This window comes from Arvicola amphibius, chromosome 8, assembly GCF_903992535.2.
Source record: "Arvicola amphibius chromosome 8, mArvAmp1.2, whole genome shotgun sequence".
NCBI classification, from domain to species: Eukaryota; Metazoa; Chordata; class Mammalia; order Rodentia; family Cricetidae; genus Arvicola; species Arvicola amphibius.
The window spans coordinates 100,671,467-100,693,665 of NC_052054.1; the positions used below are offsets into that span (position 1 = coordinate 100,671,467).

General features: G+C 50.4%; 1 protein-coding gene across 3 annotated transcripts; it reads right to left on the minus strand.

The window, feature by feature from the left end:
• Positions 1–723: 723 nt before the first annotated feature.
• Scly (selenocysteine lyase) lies at positions 724–21,953 on the minus strand. 3 transcript variants are annotated; one of them, XM_038339772.1, is made up of 12 exons: positions 21,824–21,953; positions 19,512–19,624; positions 16,407–16,507; positions 14,066–14,246; positions 11,491–11,618; positions 11,136–11,300; positions 10,081–10,187; positions 5,881–5,917; positions 4,301–4,384; positions 3,745–3,844; positions 2,413–2,488; positions 724–1,652 (listed from the first exon to the last, which is right to left on the minus strand). In XM_038339772.1, the coding sequence occupies exons 1-12, from the start codon at positions 21,874–21,876 to the stop codon at positions 1,505–1,507; spliced, it is 1,293 nt and encodes a 430-aa protein (XP_038195700.1). In that variant the 5' UTR covers positions 21,877–21,953; the 3' UTR covers positions 724–1,504. The 3 variants fall into 3 exon arrangements, with proteins under 3 accessions (XP_038195700.1, XP_038195702.1, XP_038195701.1); XM_038339774.1 differs by lacking the exon at positions 19,512–19,624 and having other exon boundaries at positions 21,824–21,938; XM_038339773.1 differs by lacking the exon at positions 19,512–19,624 and having other exon boundaries at positions 16,407–16,503; positions 21,824–21,921.
• Positions 21,954–22,199: the final 246 nt, after the last annotated feature.

A 22,199-nucleotide genomic window follows, 5' to 3' on the forward strand; every position in this document is an offset into this window, starting at 1 on the left:
TGGAACTCACAGAGAACAGAGTTCCACCCTCCTCTACCTCATGAGTCGGGATCAAAGATATGCCCCACTATGCCTGGCTGGACTCTGTATCAGAACCCTGGTCCTTGGCTGTTCTCAGCACCAACACTGGGGTAAGCTTTCAGTGGCTGCTCGATGGTAAAACCTCTAAGGTGAGTGAGGTGTTGCCCTCACAGCCCCACACTGAAGGTGACGATGACCTCACAGCCCCACACTGAAGGAGAAGATAACCTCACAGCCCCACACTGAAGGAGAGGATGACCTCACAGCCCCACACTGAAGGAGAGGATGACCTCACAGCCCCACACTGAAGGAGAGGATGACCTCACAGCCCCACACTGAAGGTGATGACCTCACAGCCCTACACTGAAGGTGATGACCTCACAGCCCCACACTGAAGGGGATGTCCTCATGGCTCCACATTGCCCTCTAGGGTCACAGCATTCTTGGGATCTGGACCACCCATGGTCCTTGTTGGGGAAGTGAGGACTAGAATGGCCTCTCCCTGGTGTCACAGGTAGATGCTGATTGGGGACCTCTCTCAGTCTACCAGAAGTCCCTTCCAAGCACTTGGTGTCATTTTACAATGATATACCAGGAACCTCCTTTGCTTCTGCTCAGACAGACAAGAATACATCAGTCTTGTGAACAGCAAAACAGAGAATCTCCCACCACCACCAGAAAAAACCCAAGACATTTCAGACATAGTTTATGAGTTCATTTAATTTCCACATGTGTGTCATCCTTTGGACCATAGACCCACATGCTAAAAACATTCAAGAAGATATGCCTATGTAAATATTGGTACAATGTGCGCCACATCCTCAAGATGGCAGAAACCTTTGCACGGAAAATTAAAATTAAAGCTGAGTGAGAAACGATCAGATCTCCCACTTTGGCCAAGACTAAGATCAGACACCAGCCCCCGTCAGCCACATTCGTTGAATCCCTGAGTAGAAGGAAGGGAGAGGACACATGAACTCTGACCTCCAGGGGAAAGGTAGGGCCTGTCAGGCCTCATCTGGGGGCCTGGAGACAAGGGCAGTGACACCGGAGGCCAGAGGAGGGCGGCAGTGGGGAGGCTCTGTGGGAGCACATGGGAGGCCATGGGTGAAGACAAAACCAGGTTTCCTATTTTCCCGATAGCAGCTATAAATGATAGTGGAGACTGGATTTTATCTTCAGGCCAAAGTGATTTCTGGGGCCAGGAGTCCCTGACAGGCTGCCCCACACTTGGAACATTTCCCTTCCCGCATAGCCTTTGGCAGGAGAAGTCCTATGTGGCACTGGGGTCCTAGGCCTGTAAGGATGGGGGCTGGAGTGGGGTTCTGTGTGACAGGCAGCCCTCATTCCTCTGTACCCGAGCAGGACACTCGTCTGCCTGCAGCTCTGGAGAGGGGACAGCTTAGGGGCCAGGGCATTTCCTATGGATCGAGTGGCCAAAGTTCAGCTGGCCCGAGGGACAGAGCAGCTGCTCGCCCTAGCCCTAGCTCTCCAGCTGGGCCACAGCCTGCTTCAGGTCCTGCACAATGAGGTCCACTTCGGCCCTGGTGGTACCGCGGCCCACACTGAGGCGGAGTGCATTTCGGGCCACATCCACAGGGATCCCGCAACTCAGCAGCACTGGGGATGGCCTGCGGGAGAGGGACAGTTATCGGCTGCTGCTCAGGGCTTGCCCTCCTTTGTGCTCTGACCTCTCAGCCAGATCCTCAAGCTTAGGGTGTGCTGTGTCCACCCAGTGCCCAGATACATGGTCTGCTGACACTCACCACCTGTCCCCAGACATTTTTCCAAGCCTACTCTAAGCTAAGGTAGGAAACTAATTCTCCCATTCTCTCTGGTACCCAGATGGGGAACCACACTGCCTCCTCCCATGCATCCACCAGTTATGTTCAGCTCTGCACCGAGCCCTGGCTCCTGGACTTTCCTGTATTGAGATCATGGTGAGTGTTCCCCGAACAATGCCATCTAGTGCTTCATTACAGTCTCTGGTCTGTACCTTCCCACTTGCCCCTGCTCTCCAGCTGGCCTCAGTCTTTCTGCTCCTAATGGAGCCTCGGCCACTAGGTGCTGGACTCCAGGCACTGTCTGCCCTCCATCGATCCCTTCACTGATTCCCTGAGAGCCTGGCCCTTGTCCTCCTCTGCTGGCTGGCACAGGGACCCTCTGTACTCCCTTCACGTGCCCACATACCATCCCGCCGCTTCTGGATCCACTATTGATTGCTGGCTGCTAAGCCCATTCACCCAGCTCCACTCCCATCCACAGGCACCCGTATCCACCTCCCAGCCAGGAGCAGAACCCGTCTCCCCTGCCATAGTCTGCAGCTCAGGGGCTAGGCCCTGAGTCGCCACCACCTCCACCTGAGAGTTGGGCGCAGCTGAGAATACTCACCGGTCTTCATGATCTGAGTGGCATGAAGCTCCCACACTGGCCAGCAGTGTCTGGCACTGTGCAAGCACCATGTATCCTATGAAGACAGCATGTGTCCTTAGATGCAGGACTTGGGTCATCTCCTATCCCCCCCCCCCAGCCACAGTTAAATCAACACAGGTCATCACTGGGCACAGCTGCCCCCTGGCAAAGGCGGAGATGGCTTCCTCCATAAGGGGTCTGTGAGGAGGGCAAGCAAATTTGCTTCAGATGCTATCATGTTCCATCAGGGCAGCAGGCTTCTCTGTGGCCCAGGGAGATAAGGTGTGACACCCTCTTCCAAGAAGTCAAAAGCCGGGACAGCTCAGTGGTTAAGAACAGCGACTGCTCTTCCAGAGGACCCCGGTTCAATTCCCAGCTCCCCCACGGTGTCTCACAACCATGTATAATGGGATCTAATGCCCTCTTCTGGCCGGCAGTCAGCATGTAGACAGCACTTAAATACATTTAAACCAACAAAGAGACAAACGAATAAATCTTCGCTAGACATTGGTGGTGACCCATGTCTTTAATCCTAGCACTCGAGGGGCAAAGGCCAGCCTGGTCTACAGAGTGAGTTCCAGGACAGCCAGTGCCATAGAGAAACCCTGTCTCCAAAAGCAAAAAACAAACAAAAAAAAAGAAAGAAAGAAAAGAAAAAAAAGAAAATGAAGAAAGAGCGAGAGAGAGAAGGAAAGAGAGAAAAAAGAAACAAAGGAAGAAAGAGGAAGAAAGAAAGAAAGAAAGAAAGAAAGAAAGAAAAGAAAATAAAGAAATGAAGAAAGAGCGAGAGAGAGAAGGAAAGAGAAAAAAGAAACAAAGGAAGAAAGAAAGAGAAAGAAAGAGAGAGAGAGAAAGAAAGAAAGAAAGAAAGAAAGAAAGAAAGAAAGAAAGAAAGAGGGAGGAAAAAGTCAAAAGCTTCCTGCAGAAGCCCCTGAGTGAACACAGGTTTGGGGCCCTGGCCTGAGGTTCTCAGGGAACTGGAGTGTTACCCCTGCCGGGGGCACCTGCCAGCTCTGGGGAAGATGTCTCCTGGACATGCCTGCCCTTTGCCTTCAGCCAGCTGTCACGGTGGTCCCTGCATTCTTCTCTTGTAATCCTGAGCAGAAGCAGCTTGTCTAACTTGGGCTGACTTTCTTTTCTAAGACAGGTTGGCCTGCGTAGTCTGCTGTCAGTCCTAGCCAAGCTCACCAGTGGCCTAGAAAATGCCTGCTAACGACATCAACTACACTGTGCTGGGAACGCGTGGGGGCGGGGGCAGATCCAGGCTCAGACCCCAACACACACAGGGACCGGGATTAGATTGGTAGTCACCTTGAAGCTTGGACCCCTGGATGGAGAAGTTGCAGGTGTTGGGAAGCCTCTCTACCCCTGGAAATCGGCTGTTCAGGTGGATTCTCTTACCAAATTCAGCCTAAAAACCAAACCACACACACACACACACACACACACACACACACACACCATGAAATAAATGGTCAGTGATTCCTTCGAAGTCACCCTCTCTCCCAGCAACTGTTTGATATCTAGACTTTTTTTGGAAACAGAACCTCAGCCTGTGTTTATCTTGTTGTAATAGCTATGGGGACAGACAGGCTATGGACCCCCAAAGTTAGAACAAGTGAACACACTAAACATATCCACCCTTCACACTCAACCATGTGTCTATAGAAAGATACACTCCTGGTTGGTCCAGGTCCCTCTTTGGGGTGTCTGATGCCAGCTAACTTCCAGCACCCAGTTCTGCCCCTTCTTTCTCCAGGACCTACTGTTTCTCTGGGTTCCCTTCACAGAGTTTCCTTCACAGGGAGATAGTGGCCGGTCCCGGCTGAGCCGCCGGCACTCTCCCACGCAGGCAGGTCCCGCTCACCTCCAGTCTCTCCTCCAGGTAATCCCGGATGTCTCTCATGTGGGCCTCATAAGCCTCGCAGTTTTCACTCACGAGCTCAGCAGCCTGGGGACACACAGACGTGTGAGAGTCAAGAGACCAGACAGCTCTAGACCTTTCCTGACCGCTCCTGTGCCTCTGCAGCTGCCAAGCTGCCCCAGGTGCTCAGCAGGGTCACCAGGTGCTCCCTACCAGCTCCAGGTGTCATAGGCAACACAGCAAATATAAGCCCTGAGGGAATCTCAGGCCCTAAGGACTGTCATTCCACAGAGGGACAAAACTAGGACACCACACAGGCCCCCGAGGAGATAGTCACCAAAGAATAGGGAGGGTGTTTCTACCTGCAGGGAAGACAGTGTGTCTCTTGGATGGCTGCCTGCCTTGGTGAAGGTGATGCCCGCAGGCCCTGGCCAGGCAGGAGAAGAATGGAAGTGCCTGGTGTAAATGTAATTAGATTTAGTGAGAACTGAGACGACATGCTGTAACATGTTAGGACCATGCTAACTGCTATACAAGAGGCCCACAGAAATCACGGCAGATGCCCAAAAAAGACAAGAACAACCTCGTCTAGTGCTGTGGGCCATGAAAAGAGACAAGAGACACCTTGGCACTAGAGGAGGAGATGGTCACAGCTGCTGTCTCAGATGCATGGATGAGATCCAGGTGCCCCAGGAGGTCTCCCAGCCTTGAGGGCAAGGACCTGGAAAGTGGGAGGCACGACAGAGAAAGCAGAGGGACCTGGACGGTTTGGGATGCTAAGAATGGTGGCTATTCTTCATTATCAACTAGACTAGCATTAGAATTACTATGGCAACAGACTGTGGGCATGCCAGTGAGGGTGTTTCCAGAAAGGTTTAACTTCAGAGGGAAGACCAACCCAGAATGTGGGCAGCACCACCCTATGGGTCCTGGACTAAATCAAAAGAAGAAAGTGAGCTGATCACCAGTGTCTGTTTCTCTCTGTGTCTCTCTCTTTCCCTCCTGTGGGTGCAATGTGACCACTCTTGCACAGGCCAGTTTCTGAAGAGTTAGCGGAGCTCAGGCTCCAGAGGACACAGGCCAACAGTCCCATAGCTGACCCGGGCACCTCACACCCCACAGTTCAACAGGGGATCAGCCTGACTGCCTGCAGGGAGGCCAGGGTGCTATCTCTCCTTCTAGAAGAGACTCAGAGTTTTTCCTTTAAAAGCTATTCTCTTATTGTGTGTGTGTGTGTGTGTGTGTGTGTGTGTGTGTGTGTGTGCATTTGCATATGACACAGCACACGTGGAAGTCAGAGGACAAAGGGGCTTCAGGGAGCAAACTTAGGTCATCAGGCTGGGGGCCTTTACCACAGAGCCGGCTCACTGGCCTAGTTTTTTCCCTTTTAACTGCTAAGCAGGAGCAGTTCACCCTGCTCAAAGGTCCACCAAGAACAAAGGTCCCTGGAACTCCTAATCCTCCTGCCCCACTTCCCAAGGGCTCAGACGTCTGGTTCTCCAGCTCCACGCAGGAAATTCTGGGCTTTCATTAATCAGTGCACTCATGGGGTCATGACACCTGGCCAAGCCCACCAGCCTTACCTTCCCGAGGCCAGCAATCATAGGTGTGTTCTCGGTCCTGCAGGAGACAAGGCATGGTGTGATGTCAGTGAATGTCCTCAGAGGGCTACATGCCATTGTTCTAAAGTGCCTCACATCGTCCTTCCTAAAAAGGGCCTCCAGGTGCTCAGGAGCAGCCTTGGACCACAGTGTGAGTGTGCACGATGCACACAAAGCCTGGACAGCCATTGTCCTGTGCAAGAACCACATGCTGGCTCTCCACAGTGACAATTCCACCCGGACCCTTTCCAACCCAGAGAGTATATGCCCAGAGAGTAAGGAAAAAACAATGTTAACATTTTAACTTTTTCTTTTTCTTTTTTTGGTTTTTCGAGACAGGGCTTCTCTGTAGCTTTGGAGCCTGTCCCGGAACTAGCTCGTATAGGCCAGGCTGGCCTCAAAATCACAGAGATCTGCCTGCCTCTACCTCTCGAGTGCTGGGATTAAAGGCATGTGCCACCACCGCCTGGATATTAATAATTTTTTTAAAGTTTTGGTTGAATAAAATTTTCTTAAACTTTTTTTTTTTTTTTTTTTTTTTTTTTTTTTTTTTTTTTTGGTTTTTCGAGACAGGGTTTCCCTGTAGTTTCTAGAGCCTGTCCTGGAACTAGCTCTTGTAGACCAGGCTGGCCTCGAACTCAGAGATCCGCCTGCCTCTGCCTCCCGAGTGCTGGGATTAAAGGCCTGCGCCACCACCGCCCCGCCTTTCTTAAACTTTTATAAGTGTGTTTTAAAGCTGCCGTCTGCTGGTTGTTGATCACCAGAGGACACTGTTGCATCCCGACCAGTATTCCAGGTCACTTTTTATCCTAGCCACTCTGGCAGGCAAGGGACAGGAGCATCTCAAAGGGTTCTAATTTGCATTTCTCACATCTGATACTTTGTTGCATATCTAGAAGCTGACTAACCTCTTGGGAAGGTTTCCCATTAAGTCTTTGGCCTATTTTCTGATTGTCTTTTGAGTTTGGTGAGTTCTTTATTCTTGTGATGGTTAAATTGTCAACTTGAAGGCGATCTAGAATTATCTGGGCAGACGATCTTAATGAGGAAATAAGCAGAGCAGCTTGGCCTGTGGGCATGTCTGTGGGAGGTATTGTCTTCATTATGCTAATTGATGTGGGAAAACTCAGTCCACTGTGGGCAGCACCATTCCCAGGATTTGGGTCCTAGATTGTCTAAGTGTGGAGGTGGTGGAGCACGCCTGTAATCCCAGCACTCAGGAGGCAGAGGCAGGTGTATCTCTGTGAGTTCGAGGCCAGCCTGATCTACAGAGCAAGTTCCAGGACAGTCAGAACTGTTACACAGAGAAACCCTGTCTCAGGGGCGGTTGGGGGGGGGGAGTGGAGAAAGCTCTCTGAGCACTTGAGTATGCATGTATTCCTCTCTTCTTCCTTTCTGCTCCCGACTGTGGGCATGCTGTGATGAGCTGTATTCTACCATTGAGTATTCTACCAATGCAAGTGTTCTACCACTGAGCTATACTTCCATATCCTCCTGTTTTTTATAAGCTCTGCTTTTATGAGGTACTGCTTGCTTTTTAAGTTTTAATTTGGGAATATACCTATTCATCTCTTTGTAAAGTTTTTTTTCCAGAGGCTGTGGATATTAACTATATGTATTATATTACTATATTATATTGTGCTGGCTAGTCCTATGTTAACGTGACATACACACACACTAGAGTTACCTGAGAGGAGGGAACCTCGATTGAGAAGATGCTCCATGAGATCCAGCTGTAAGGCATTTTCTTAATTAGTGATTGATGGGGGAGGGCTCAGGCCATTGTAGGTGATATCAGGCTGGTGGTCCTGGGTTCAACAAGCAGTCTGAGCAAACCATGGGGAGCAAACCAGTAAGCAGCACCCCTCCATGGCCTCTGCATCAGCTCCTGCCTCCAGGCTCATGCCCTGCTTGAGTTCCTGCCCTGACTTCCTTCAGTGATGGACTACGATCTGGAAGTGTTAGCCAAGTGAACCCTTTCCTCCCAGCTCGCTTTTGGTCATGGTATTTTGCAGCATCAGTAGTAACCCTGACTAAGATACATATATGACTATGTGTTAATAAGCTTTTCAGCCTATTGGCTCTATCCTTTTACCAGCTAAGTGAGACATCGAGTCAGGCATGGTGAATATGCCCTGTAGAGCCTGGGAGGTTGGGGCAGGAGGGTCAGAAGTTCAAGGCTAGCTTGAGCCACATTAGACCTGCCTAAAAATGAGAAACAAATATAGGAATATCCCTTTTTCTATAGCTTTGCCTTTATGCAATCATTTTAAATGTTCTATTTATATACGTTGGTAATCATATCAGACAGTGTTCTAATCTTTCATAAACTATCAATGATATTTTTTAAGCTTCAGAAAAGCCCAAGAGGAGAAGGGCTGCCTACTGTATTAGGCCTCAACTTCTGTTAGTTTCTCCTCATCTGATAACACCTTGATCTCCCCTTTAGACGTGAAGACCTGTTCCCCAGGTGTGGGCTTCTAATCTCTCTCAGCTGTGTGCGCAACCTTCCTCTCGTCTCCATCCCTTCAAATGCAAAAGCCATGTCATTCAAAGTGTTTCCTCTTGTCCATCAGATGCTATTTTTCTGTTTGCTTTCATGACTCCCATTATTCCACTTTGAAATGCCTTGCCATACATTTCTTTGGGTTTATTTGCTTTTTTTTCTTTCTTTTTTTTTTTTTTTTTTTTTTTTTTTGCCTTTTTGCTTGTTTGTTTTGTGCCCCTCTCTTTCTGTTTCTTCCTAAATTTGAGAGACTGGTCTATTATTATTATTTTGGGGTTCTTTTTTTTTTTTCAAGACAAAGTCTCATTCTGTATTTCTGGCTGTCCTGGAACTCACTACGTAGAGCAGGCTGGCCTCAGACTCACAAAGATCCACCTGCCTCAGCTTCCTGAATGCTGGGCTTACAGGCGTGTGCCACCAGGGCTGGCCATTTTCTCAAGTGACCCTTTAAGCCCTGTCCTGTCTTCTCTGTGGGGAGTTGACCGAAGTGTGTGTCACACCGTTTTTGATGGCTTCAGAGGTCCTCGACACTGTCTTTTTCCTGGTGTCTCCTGTCTATTATTCTCCCTTTCAGTGCAGGTTCCTTTCCTTTTTCTCACTTTCCCGTTGGCGAGTCTGTCCACATAGCCACTCGGGTTACTGCAGTTTCTAGATCTGAAACGTCCACTTGGATCCTCACATGGCGACTTCCACCTGGGTCGTGCATTCCAAGTGTGCCCAAGATTCACGGAATCTCAGTGTTTGCTGTCTCACATCGTTCTCTTGGGGTTGGCACCCACTGATGTTTTCTTCCCTTTGCTTTCAGATCTTTTCTAGTCCTTGGCATGAATCCTGGCCATTTTCACACGTCATGAGAATTTGCATCTTGGTTAACTTTTCTGCTCTTCCTGGCTCGCTCTGACACTGCTCTGCAAGGAAAGAGCGTGTATCCCAAACACTGCCAGTGGGATGGAGAAGCCACAGCTCTCCCTTGGGCTGTGTTCACTTGATATCTAAAGAGGATGTGTTGTTAATGATGGGTGGAGACTACAGGGTCTCTTTAGAGTCTCTACTGACACTACCATGGGGCTGTGGATGCCCCAGACAGCCTATGTGGGCGGAGGAAGCCTGAGTGTCCGTTTGGTGATTGCTGGTATGGGGCAGCACACTGTCCTACGTAGATGGGCTAGAGCAGGTATTGCCTACTGTTTCTTCTTGCAGGCTGGCTGGCTGCAGGCTTTAGAGCAAGGCAGTTCTTGCCTTCCCTTACCACTGTTTCCAGGCTGGTTCTGGGTGTGGAATACTTGCCAGGGAGCCACCATGGCATTGTTTCTGTCTCCCCTTCTTCTTAGACGTTCTAACAAAGGTGGTATTGGCATGGATTTGGGGTTAAAACACCAAGGTTGCAATGGAGACCCGGGGTTCTCACAAAGGAAAACGGCCCCTTTTGTACCCACTGAGCCCCTACTTTAGAGAACAACAGAGCACCGCAGCACGCAGGGAATCAAGCACCCTGAAGTATTCATGAGAGAGGAGGACTCCTATCACGTGCTCCGAGTCACCCCGAGAGACTGCAGGACTGAGACCCGCTGTAGAAATCAGTCGGCAGCAATTCTGATTGGGGGTGACAGAAACGGCGAGGAAACGGGACAGTAGTGTGGCCAGCAGGGCAGAAGCTTGTAGGCTTTCAACCTTACCCTGGCCTGAAATTCCGCTCTTGTCCACCTCCAAACAGCATGGGGTACAGGGGGGTAAGTTTACCGACCCCTCGTACATACAGAGCACCAATCCTGGGACCGTAGAACTGGAAGGGAAAGCCAGTCATTTACTCACTGGGATCTGCTTGGTGACCTGTTCCGCTTGTGTCTGAGTGTCAGAGGTTCAGAAGTGTTCAGGGGAGCGGCATCCTGCTGGTTCCTTTGTGGCCTGGCTGTCTATCTGCCACCACTGTGGTATATCAGAGTCACAGGAACCCCCAGGTGCAGGGCAGAGCCCCAGCCTGAGGAAGGGCAGGTGCTGGGCTCATGTTCTGGTATAATGGGATTATGAAGGGAAAGGGCTAGAACAAAAGGTGGCCAAGGGCTTTTCCTACACATGACTCTATGCCCCCAGTGATATGAGGCAAAGGGTTAAGGATCACCGTGTCAAGCCAGCTTGTGTGCGCCTTTAGGAACCAGCTAAGGACTATGCTGCCAAACAGCACACAATGTCTTGGTTCTCGCAGCTGCCAGAAAGCCAAGGTCTTTGCTAGGACCTTGTCCCTGTACTGCGCCTTCAAGAGCCACTAAGACCAAACCTTCCTGCTGAGAAGCCATAGTTTTTAACCAAGTCACAGTTTAATCAAGGAGGTCAGTTTCCTGGCCCCACCTCTTCCATGCTGGTGGGGACCTCCACATGGGCAGAGGAGCCTCCTGCAACCAGCACTCTCTATGTACCAAACCCACTGCCTTCCAATTCTCCACAGAGCCCTCTACATCCTCCCTCGGCTCCTCGTGGTTGGGGTGCCCTGCCACCCGCGTCCTGGCTTGCCGGGCGCCATCCTAGCTGTTGCTGGTCCTGTCCCACACATGCATTGAAGCTCTGAGGACAAAGCCCTTCCTGAGTGGCTGTCATGGCATCTCAGCACCTGGTCCTTGACAGGCACCTGGAGCTCACCAGATGACCGCAGTGACTTAAGCAGAAAGGGACAGCGGGGCTGAGGGTTCCACTCCACTGTGTCGAGGAGGAGGGCAGGCGGCCCCCGCACACATACCTTGTGCCCCACGATAGTCAGGAAGTCCACACCCAGGTCTTCCACATCCACTCGCCTCTTCCCCAGTGCCTGGGCAGCATCTGTGTGCACGAGGACTCGGGGCAGGCCGGAGGCAGCCCGGGTCTGGTTCAGGGCCTTAATACTTCTGCTGATCTCAGGGACAGGCTGGAGCGGGAAAGAGGCAAGCAGCTGAATGAGTGTGCGGTTCTGATTTGATGGGGCGGAATGAATGATGTGAGCGGCAGGGGACAGAGTAAAGCCGCAGAACTCAAGGCCAAGTGGAGGAGGCACAGAGAAATTCCCAAGTCAAGAACCTTCTCCCCGAGGCCTCCTTGCAAAGGAAAGGGCTGCTCACCATGATGATGCCAGTCTCGTTGTTAGCCAGCATGATGGTCACGAGGCACGTGGTGGGGCGGACAGCCGCCAGGACATCCTCAACCTCTGCCTGCCCGCTCACCTTCGACACTGGGACAAAAGTGACCTCTAAGATACAAAAAAAATACCCTAAGGTTAGCCAGGCAAATAACTCCGTAATTACATTTCTTAAAAAAGGAATGTGCTATCCAAGTTCAGAAAATATTAGAAGAGGAATTTCAGGCACTGCCAAAGAGAAACTCAGGTCTCAGGCTGTCCTCACAACTGCGGGGCTTGGGTGGTGAGTAGCTGCAGGAGGCTGGCAGCGCCATGGCAGCAGGCAAAATCATCAGAGGCACGTTAGCAGACACGCCCAGGCAGAGACAGCAAAGAGTGGACTTTCCAGGAACAAATGACAAAAGTTCCACAGAGAAATGGAATAGACTCCAGCCAAACACCGCCCATAGTCAGTGGAGTCTAATAGCTGGCTGTCCCATCAGCAGATAGACACTCCTTTCTCTTTCTTTCTTTCTTTCTTTCTTTCTTTCTTTCTTTCTTTCTTTCTTTCTTTCTTTCTTTCTTTCTTTCTTTCTTTTTGGTTTTTTGAGACAGGGTTTCTTTGTAGCTTTGGGGTCTGTCCTGGAACTACCTCTTGTAGACCAGGCTGGCCTCAAACTCACAGAGATCCTCCTGCCTCTGCCTCCCGAGTACTGGGAAGGCATACGCTACCACTGCCTGGCCAGACAGACACTCTTTAGAGGAACCTGGACAAGGACGTCAGCCTGAGCAAGCCCTTTATAACCCCTGGTTCTTAGGACAGATTTCTGCATTGCCATGATTGTGTGCAAGATATGACACCAACCATGCTCCCCCTCAAAAAGGCATGCCTTTATTCTTAGCACTCGAGAGACAGAGGCAGGAGGATCTCTGTGAGTTCAAGGCCAGCCTGGTCTACAGAGCTCATTCCAGGACAGCTAAGGCTATGCAGAGAAACCGTATCTCAAAAAACAAAAAAGAAAAAAGAAAGGAAGGAAGGAAGGAAGAAAGAAAGAAAGAAAGAAAGAAAGAAAGAAAGAAAGAAAGAAAGAAAGAAAAAGTAAGCTCTCTTCAATATGTCCTGTTCTTCCATGAGACACATTCATTAAATTTCCTTCAGCAGAAATTTGTAGGAAAATCCACTCATGTTTTGGAAAATTATTTAAAAGAACACTAACACCAGAAAAAACTAATTTCTATAAACTAGTGTGGTAAAAAGCTGGACAGACAGCAGGCAGCAGGCAGCAGGCCGGTGCTCATGGGCCAGATACAGTCAGACAGCAGACGAAACCCAGCAAAGGAACCCATCTGAAGGCGACTCCCAGAGGCTGGAGCTGCTCTGTTCCCACCTGGGACAGCTGACAGGGGTTCCCAAAGGACACTCCCGGCTTGAGGGTTTGGAGAGAATCACCATATCATGCTGTGGTGCCCTGGCCCTCTGTGAACCAAAGTCGGGAATACCCAGGCCAGTTTCCATTACAGTGCAGGGACACACAGATGGGTCCTGTAAGATGTCTAGGTGGGCCTTTTGACTGTCACTAATCACGGTCACCACCACCTCTGAGCAATTTATCGGATCCAAGGACACAAAGATTGGAAGCAAGGGGTTAACTAAAGCTATCTCAAATCATTCTGTTACAGGGTTATTAAGTATGTAGACTGTCGCACATAAAATAAAGTTTTCAAAATAGAAAACAAAATGTCAATCATGCAAAGAAACGAACTCCTCCTGGCTCACTGTGCACCCAGACTTAATTAATTGGAAGAACCGAAGCTGAAAACCTCCGAACAGGACTAAATCTTCGTGATCTGGGGCAGGATGAAGTCTTCTTGGACATGACACAGAGACAAAACAGAAATAAAAGCAAAACAATTTGACTTCATCAAAACTGTTGATTTGTGTCAAACGTGTGCATAATTCCTGTGAGTCAATAAAATGATAGGTACTCCAATACAAATCAGGGCAAGGGGACAAAGGCACCCATTAGGGCGGAGCCCTGGCGTGCTGTCAATCTCCAGTAAACACTAAATACCAAAAGGAAAACCCAAAGCAAGAACACAAACAGACATTCCTACAGAAGAGATCTGTACCGAGAGCCAAGGCAACATGAGAAGATGCTAGGCACCAGAACCCCACAGAGGCACAGTCCATGACAGTGATGACAGAAGAGACAGAAGCTCTGACAGGGATGAGAGCCCACCAGTGGTGGTGTCAGATGGTGACCCTGGAAAGCAAAGGTTAAAGCTGATCACGTCTACCTGAGAATCTGTCAAATTCGGTTTCTGTAGGGCCCAGCAATTCTGCCCCAAGGTGTAAGTCCCTGAAGAGGAACCGCCCACACTCCCACTCCCACAGAGCAGCTCGTGGCAGCATTATTTATTAGCTGCAAGCAAATGGCCGTCAGCTTCTGAATGGGCCGATCAAACGTGGTGCACACCCAGATCAGAATACTTCTCATCATTAGGAGGAGTGAGCCGGGCTTTGTGCGGCCTCTCTGTCCTCGACACTGAGGACTAGGCCAGTCCCAATGGCCACTCACCTGCCACCTGCTCTTCCATTAGGTGCTCCAGGGGCAGTCGGATAGAGTCGTGTTCCACCGTGCAAGTAATAAAATGGGGCCTGGCCCCCTCCTCAGGGCTGGGTTGGTCAATCACGTGCCCCTTCAGGGTCTGCTGGTCGTGGAAGTATCTCACCATAGATTGGATTACTAAATTATTCGACTGTGGAGACACAACAGGGAGAGAGAGTCTTCACCACAGCTCCCAGTGGAGACTTTCGTTTGTGCCTGACTCAAAAGGAAAAGGCCAGAGCACCACCCTCCTGACAGGCCTGTACCTTCAGAGAGTCTCCAAACTCCAAATACGCTAGAGCTCACTTCAAGTGTGCCTGCTTTCTTAGTAAGCACAAACCTTCATCTTAGACAAACCTGTCAGGAGGGGGAATTCCCTGCCTGGTGGGAGGAAGACAAACTGGAGAACACACTTGCACAAACAGAAACAAGATGAAAGAAAGAAAAAAAAGTAAAAATCAAATTAAAATTAAAATTTACCCCTGCCTTCCGAGCTCACGTCATTGCACAGTACCTGGCCCCAGATCAAGGCCCGGAGACCCCGCTGGGCAGCAGGACAGAGTGGGGTGGCAGTGACCTGCAGGGAATCCAGGGGCCTAACGCCACACTCAGCGTCCCTGTGACTTTCTTTTCTCAACCATCACCTGTCCAACTCTGGGGTACATTAGCCCAGTGACTAGCATGTAGTGGGTGCAGCTCTGGAAGAGGCTGGGCTCCCCGGATTTGGGCTAAGCTACCAAGAATGTTTTCTGAATCCATGTACACTGCCTCAGTTTCCCGGGCTGTTAACCTTTGTGTGGAATGGCTGTCTAACAAGGCATGATCTCAGTGGGTGAATGTCTCACAGTAATTTCCAATTTCCACTCGAGATGGCAGCATGCTCTGGGAACATTTGGCACTGTGGCCCCCAGTGTGAACTGGCTGCTGGTGGCTGAAGCCTGGGCACAGTGGTCCCGGTGTGAGCTGGCTTGTAGAAGCATTCTATGCTTCCTCAGGTCACTTCTGAGTCCCTGAATGGCTGTCAAGACAAAGCCCTAGGCTTCTCTTGTGCTGTGTTCAAATCTCTGACTCATTTGCTGACTGTATTATCTGCCTGCAAGCAAGTTGTGTGAGTCCCCAGCTGTCCCAGGCGCCTGTCACTCGTCAGCTGTGTGTGATAAACACCTTTCCCTGCCGCCCCATCTCTTTCCTCATGGTGTTCTTGGATGATTCAAAGTTCATTTGTCACTTTTGTTGTGACAGAATTCACTGTCTTTCTGTTTAGTTTGGGCTCAGGTTTGCCATCCTCCTGCCTAGGCTCCCCAAGCATCTGCACTGAGAAACCCTGCACTGCCGGATACGGCGAGGGGGCCGAGGCAGCAGCTGGAAGAATTCCAATGTCACTTCTCAAGCCTGTCTGCTTGCTGAGAAGCGGAAGTCATCGCCTGGTCCCTGCGACTGAGCAGTCCGGAAGAGTTCCCTACAATCACATGTTCTTTAGTTCCACGCACTGCCCCCTCGGTCACATGACAATCTTTTTGCCACCGACAGCTGTCCAAGCCTGTGCTGAGCAGGCAGGGTGTGTGGCCCTAGTCATATGGCAAGTGCCAGTCTGCACTGGCACACTGTTTCTGACCAGCCGTCTGTCCTTGCCAAATGCATCTGCCTAGTTTCCAGAGCTCTTACAGACTTGGTCTGGAGACTATCCAGTCTTCAGCAGTCTTGACTCTTGGTTTCCACAGAAGTTAGTTTGGGATAGTCCATTTGATGGGTGTCAGGATTTTGACGGAGGCTGCGCGGAGTCTACAGATGGCTTTGAGAAGAGCCTATGTCTCCCAGTCTGCAAGTGTGCGTACTGCCTCTTACTCAGAAGGTCTTAAAGGCTGCAGGTAACATCTCTAACCTCCCTGGGAGGTCTCATCCATTCTTTCCTACTCCATCTGTTTCCCTAGGAGTGGAAATTTTGTTTTATTTTGTTTTATGGCCTAGCAAAAGCTCATTACTGGCATTAAAAACCCAATTCACTTTTAATCGGAAACCTGCTATGGCTGAAGCAAACTGTGATCCACAGCCAACCACTGTCCCTGTCCCTTGCAGTGGCTTCTTTCCAGGTTTCTTTCGAGTACATTCTATAAGCTCAAGAATGAGTTCCCTTGGGACGGGTGAAACCTCAAACTTCGTCATACAAACAACTTAGAAAATTGCAGGAGAGTCCCAGAGCAGTATAAGAGAGAAAGTTGAGCGTTGCTGATTCTAAAATGACAAGAGCGAACCCCTCCCATACTCACTCCACTGCACCTTAAAGCTCAGCGAGCAGGGATTGCAACTTTACCTCGGTGCCCCCAGAAGTGAAGACGATGTCCTGAGGCTTCCCCCCTACCATCTTGGCCAGGCTCGCCCGAGCTGCGTTTATAATGTCCTTGGCCTTCCTACCTTGAGGAGAGACAAAAGAACAAGTTCATTGCTATCAATTCCATGTATAGCAGGGCGACCACACACAGGGGAGCTGAGAACTGGGGCGATTCTAGAGGGAAACACATCCACCTGGGTGAGTACACTATCCTACCCCCTGGCAGGGCCTCAGCAGAGGGGCCACACTGAGACTTAGCAAGTCAGTGGCCACCACTGAGACTTAAGGAGCTCAGTGAGAGCCAAGGACAGCCCGGTTGGGAGTGACGGAGCTGTGAGCTCCTCGGCACAGCTGTGCTTTCGCACTGGATGCTAGAGGCGGGACTATGGCTCGCTGCCCACCTTCCTATTCAAGACAGGACCAGGAGAGGAGGTGCAGGACAATGGAAGTAAGCAAAACCAACTAGAGACTTCACACACAGAGCCAGTCAGGGCCTTCTCTCACACTGCAGGCCAGCCGTGGGAGACACAAGGGGGAGACTGAGAGCATTTGCCATCAATATGGTGTCCTAGCTGCTGCCCAGTTCCACACCAGTGGCTCCCAAGTTTGATGCTGGGTCCATGGGCTTCCCCATGCTGTACAGCCATTTTGGCTCAAACTCCTCCCCACTTCCCCAGTTTGCTTCCGGCTGCTGTTGGCTGTTACAAGTCAGGCCAGGACACATCTGGAGCAGTCACGCTCTTCCCACGGAGCCTCAGTGCAAGCTCTTCTAGGTTTAAAACCTAAAACTGTGAAACGTCTTGGTAGTGGTGCACACCTTTAATCCCAGCACTCGGGGTGTGGTGTGGGTGTGGTGGTGGGGCAGGCAGATCTCTGTAAGTTCGAGGCCAGCCTGGTCTACAGAGTGAGTTCCAGGACAGCTAGGTCTACACAGAGAAACCCTGTCTCGGAAACTAACAGACAAAAACCCGTCATGATGATCTTCAGTTTTCTTTTCTTTCCCTTTTGGGCATTTCTACTAAAAAAAAAAAAAAAAAAGAATTTCCCAAGTCCTTGCCTGGCTCCCCTGCTCCCCCCACCCCTGTCTTCTTGAATCACATCAGTTATCAGAAGTGTGGCCACACCACAGGTGACACAGGTCCAGAAATGAGTCAACGGATAAGTTAATGAGTGGCTAGCATCTGACTTGGGAGTCTGTGTCACCGAGTTGCTGTCTTTTAATAAGCATTGGTACAAAACCCACTAAAAAGCTCAGGGAAGGAACACAACGTTAGTAAGACCCAGAGCTGGATCACCTGTGTGGCAGAGTCAGCTGGCGTGGGTCATCTGAAGTCCCCTAGATGGCATTCAGATCCTAATAAAGCACCATTAATGTGACTCCTCTTAGTCCCCCTAATCCACAGCACAGGCAGAGCTGGGTGCAGGGCCCTTGCCTTCACTACTGATAAACATTAACCAGAAAGACAAGGCATGGGCCTCCAAGTCTGTAGAATCTTGTGGAATGCTGTCCTCTCTCTACTGGCCTGAAGCAAATTATTATTCAAAACTTCGAATCTAAAACTCTATATTACAAAAGCAAACTAGAAAGAATGGAGTTTATACAACCCTAGCAAATTCAAACTTTCTTTTCCTGCCTTTACTCTTTTCAGGTTTATTTCACTTTATTTTGCATGACTGTGCACGTGTTTGAGTGTGCATGTGCTGTGCGTGCATGTTCTCACAAATGGGTGCACATGTGTGGGAGCCAGAGGTTAAGTGTCTTCCTTGGTGCTGTCTGTTTGACTTAGGGTCTCCTGCTGAACCCAGGGCAGGGTCTGGAGCCTGCAGACTCAGCCAATCTAGCTAGTCGGCGTGTCCTGTCCGTGCCTCCTGAGCGCCAGGATTACAGGCAGCCTGCTACACCTGCCTGGTTTTCACCCAGGTTCTGTGGATCCGAACTCAGATCTTCAGACTTGTGCAGCAGGCGCTTGATCCACTGAGTGCTCCTAAGCCCTGCAACTTTCCTTTGCGGAAAAGGTCGAGACACACCTGCGGCCTTGACGGCTAAAAGCACGTTAGCAAAATGCACGGGGATAGGATAGACGGCTAGCTGTGTGGAAGGGGTTTGAGAGGCACGGGCTTATAAACAGACCTCACTGAGATATTGATGTAGGGAGCGTTTCCCGGGAACCCATTAAAGCCTGAAAGGTTACAGGCCTCATGGTGACAGCAAGGCTCAAGATAGAATCAGCAATGGCTGCACGAAGTATGTCTCCTTTTGAGAAGAACGAGCAGACTCAAGCAACTTGTCCTGTGCTGTCAGAATGTGCAGTGTGGAATGCACACATGAATGAACGAGGGTAAAAACGATCAGATGTGTGGTTCGCAGCCTGAGTATTACACAGGGACAGAAGGCTTTAAGAATCAGATAGGGGCCAGGTGGTGGCGGTGCACACCTTTAATCCCAGCACTCGGGAGACAGAGGCAGGTAGCTCTTGGCGAGTTTGAGGCCAGCCTGATCTCCAGAGAAACCTTGTCTCAGAAAACAAACAAACAAACAAACAAACAAAAAACCAGAAAAGTAAATAAATAAATAAAACCAAATAAGTGAACAAAAACCAGATTATGTATATTATTGTAACATGGTGCTGATTTACACATAACACATTATGCAGACTTTAATGACATTCGTATATTTATATATACATATATATAAATATATATTCGTATATTTATATATATATATGTATGTAATTATTTTGCTTCAGTTTTTGTTTGTTTGTTTGTTTGTTTGTTTGTTTTTCCTGACAGGGTTTCTCTGTAGCTTTGGAGGCTGTCCTAGAACTCACTCTAGAGACCAGGTTGGCCTTGAACTCACAGAGATCCTCCTGCCACCACCTCCTGAGTGCTGGGATTAAAGGCCTTTGCCTGTGTTTTGAAAGTGTGCTTTAACAAAACTCCTGGGAATTCTGTCAAGCAATGCAGACAGCGTAGTACCTGCATTTCTTATAATGTCCCTCTACACATGGGAAAATATGGTCTATAAAGTCGAAGGAAAAAAGAAAATCTAAGAGCACCCTTTGTTGACACGGATCCCTCTAGAATTACCTGCCACATAGGAGCTGCTGGGGTTGCCCCAGGCTTCTCTCATGGCCTCTGTCACAGCCTGGATGACTGCTGGCTCCAGAGGTGTGGTGGCATTGTAGTCCATATAAACCTTCCTGGAAGAAAGGGAAGGGAGGCAGGGTGTGGGCACAGCTCTCTGGGGGCTCACAGCCAGGGTCCTCTGCATCCAGAGTGAAGGCCCAGGTGGAGCATCAGGCCTCAGCTCACCACGTCCTCCCTCTCGATGGGAGGGAGGGAGACACCACGGTTCCTGGTCACTCAGTGCCTGGCCCACACTAATGCCCGATCTCACCCCAGCACAAGGCTGGCTGGGGGGGCCGCACATTCCTCTGGGAGTTTCCTGATGACTCCTAGTTTTGAGCTCCAGTCCCTGCTCCTGGAATGGCCTCTAAGAGCCACGCCCTCTGGCTCACCAGGCAACCTCTCCCAGAGACAGGCTTGCACTTTCTTTGCCCTGCTCCCCACGCTACCTAAATTTTTTCAAGTCTTTGCTTCAACGTATCTGCTTGTGTGAGGCTCCCCTGTTTTGTTTGAAGCCACATGCCCCAGCTTGGCTCTCTGTGCTCCCCACTTCCCTTGCAGCCCCATTCATCATCTGACTCAAGAGTCACGTGTGCTTAGTGTCATCTCCAGGGACCTAGAGAAGAGTAGCTCCAGGAACAAGCAGGCTTTGTCATCTGAACGAACAAGGCTGTCGCACAGCAGGGCCTTCATTCCTAGGATGACACAGAGCGCTGAGCCCCAGAGACCCTAAGGAGAGTTATCTGCTTGTGTTCTTACCAGGATCGCAGATGTTCAGAGATCTCTATGGTGAGCTAGCAGGCCTGAAAACAGTAATTATTTCACAAGATTTTAAAAATCTAAACAGGCTCACGCCAATGCACTCAATTGTGAACCCAAACACAATAACAGGTTCTTTTGATCCTCTGTCTTCGCCTTTAAGCCTAACCCTGCAGGCCTTGGGGCTTTGGAAAGTGAGGCTGACCTCCCTGGGCCTGGGATCAGTGACCTTTCCATTGCTGCAAGGGCTTTGCCTGTGCCCCAAGCCTGTTCCTTCCTGTAAGTAAAGATCCCAAAGCGCTGCACACCCACTGGCCTGCCGAGTGACTGTGGCTCTCCCATCTGTAGCTTGCTTGAACTATTTTTATAGCTGGCATTTCATCAGTGAGGCTGCTTCCTGGAGAAAGTGAAACTACTTAATGAATGTCTAGTGAAGGCTGAAGCCATGCGTAGGCCTTTATGAGCCAGGTTCTCACTGAGCAATCCAGGCTGGCCTCCAAATCACAATCCTCCTGTCTCAGTCCCCAGTGCCGGGATTATAGGCATGTTCCAACACATCCAGGGAGGCTCAAGTTTTGGAAGAGAGATAGATATTTTACATCCTTGGCACCAGCACAGAATATGAGAACAAAAACAGAGAGGGCAAGCCTGTAATCCCAGCGGGAGGAGGCAGGAGAGCCGGGGCTATGGCACAAGGCCCTTGTCAGGGGTAGTGAAAGGATAAAGAAAAAGAGGAAGAGGGGCTGGAGAGACCGCTCAGAGGTTAAGAGCATTGCCTGTTACTTTCAGAGGTCCTGAGTTCAATTCCCAGCCCCCACATGGTGGCTTACAAACTATCTATAATGAGATCTGATGCCTTCTGGCCTGCAGGCATGCATGAAGATAGAACACTGTATACATAGTAAATAAACAAATAAATCTTTAAAAAAAAAAAAGAAAGAAAAGAAAAAGAGATGGGGATGACAGTGAAAGAGGGGGTAGGGCCCGTTCCTGGGTGGGAGAAGACTAAACCAGAACCTACACAGCGCCCTGCTCCTTTGTGCCCCAGGGGAGGAGGTCTCCGCAGCACTGTGGATGGCAAGCGCCTGCAGTCTCCAGCACCGGACAGCTGCTTCCTGGGCTCACACCCCAAGATTCACTTTTCACCTCGGGGCAGTCATCTGGGCCTTAATAGATTATCCCCAAAGTCCTCCTCTGTCCCACAGCCATGCTACCCTACTCTAAGCAGCAGCGATTCCTTTAAAATGCAGATTATTATGATTCGGCTCCCCGCTCCAGCCTCCAAGACCCCAGGCTGTGGGAAGGATGCCGGAACCCGGGAGGGCAGAGCGAGAACTCTGGCACAACTGTCACCCGCAGGCGCCCTTCTCTCGGCTTTGGCTGTGGCTCCGGTGGGTCGTGTGGCCCGACTCGTCTGTGTATCCCTCGGATTTCTACCCATCGGCCTCACCAGTCCCCCCACTATGGTCCCCCAGGTATATCCAGGCTCCTCGTTCCTGGAGGGAAGAACGCACCTGTCGGGTGGGCTCTCCGCGCGGTCCCGCGCGCTTTTCCGCACCGAGTCCATCCTTTGATCGCCAGCCTGTCCAGTCACTCCAAGCAAGACAGGCCCCAAGTCTCCGCAGGGGGCGGAGCCTCAAGGCCTATGATATCAGCATTGGCTGCGCGCCTCGCTCCGGCCAATCCGCGAGCCGCACGGGGCCTCCGCCCCTGAGTGGTTGATTGGCTGTGATGGGCCAGTAGGCCGTGAGGCGGAGCTGGGGACAGTTATGTGGCCGCCCCGTAGCCAGTACGTCTAAACCGGCCTCCACAAAGCGCGCGGCACTCAGGTGTGGGGTTCTGATAGGCTGCTACTGGCCTGGTACCGCATCTCGGGAGCCCACCTTCCCT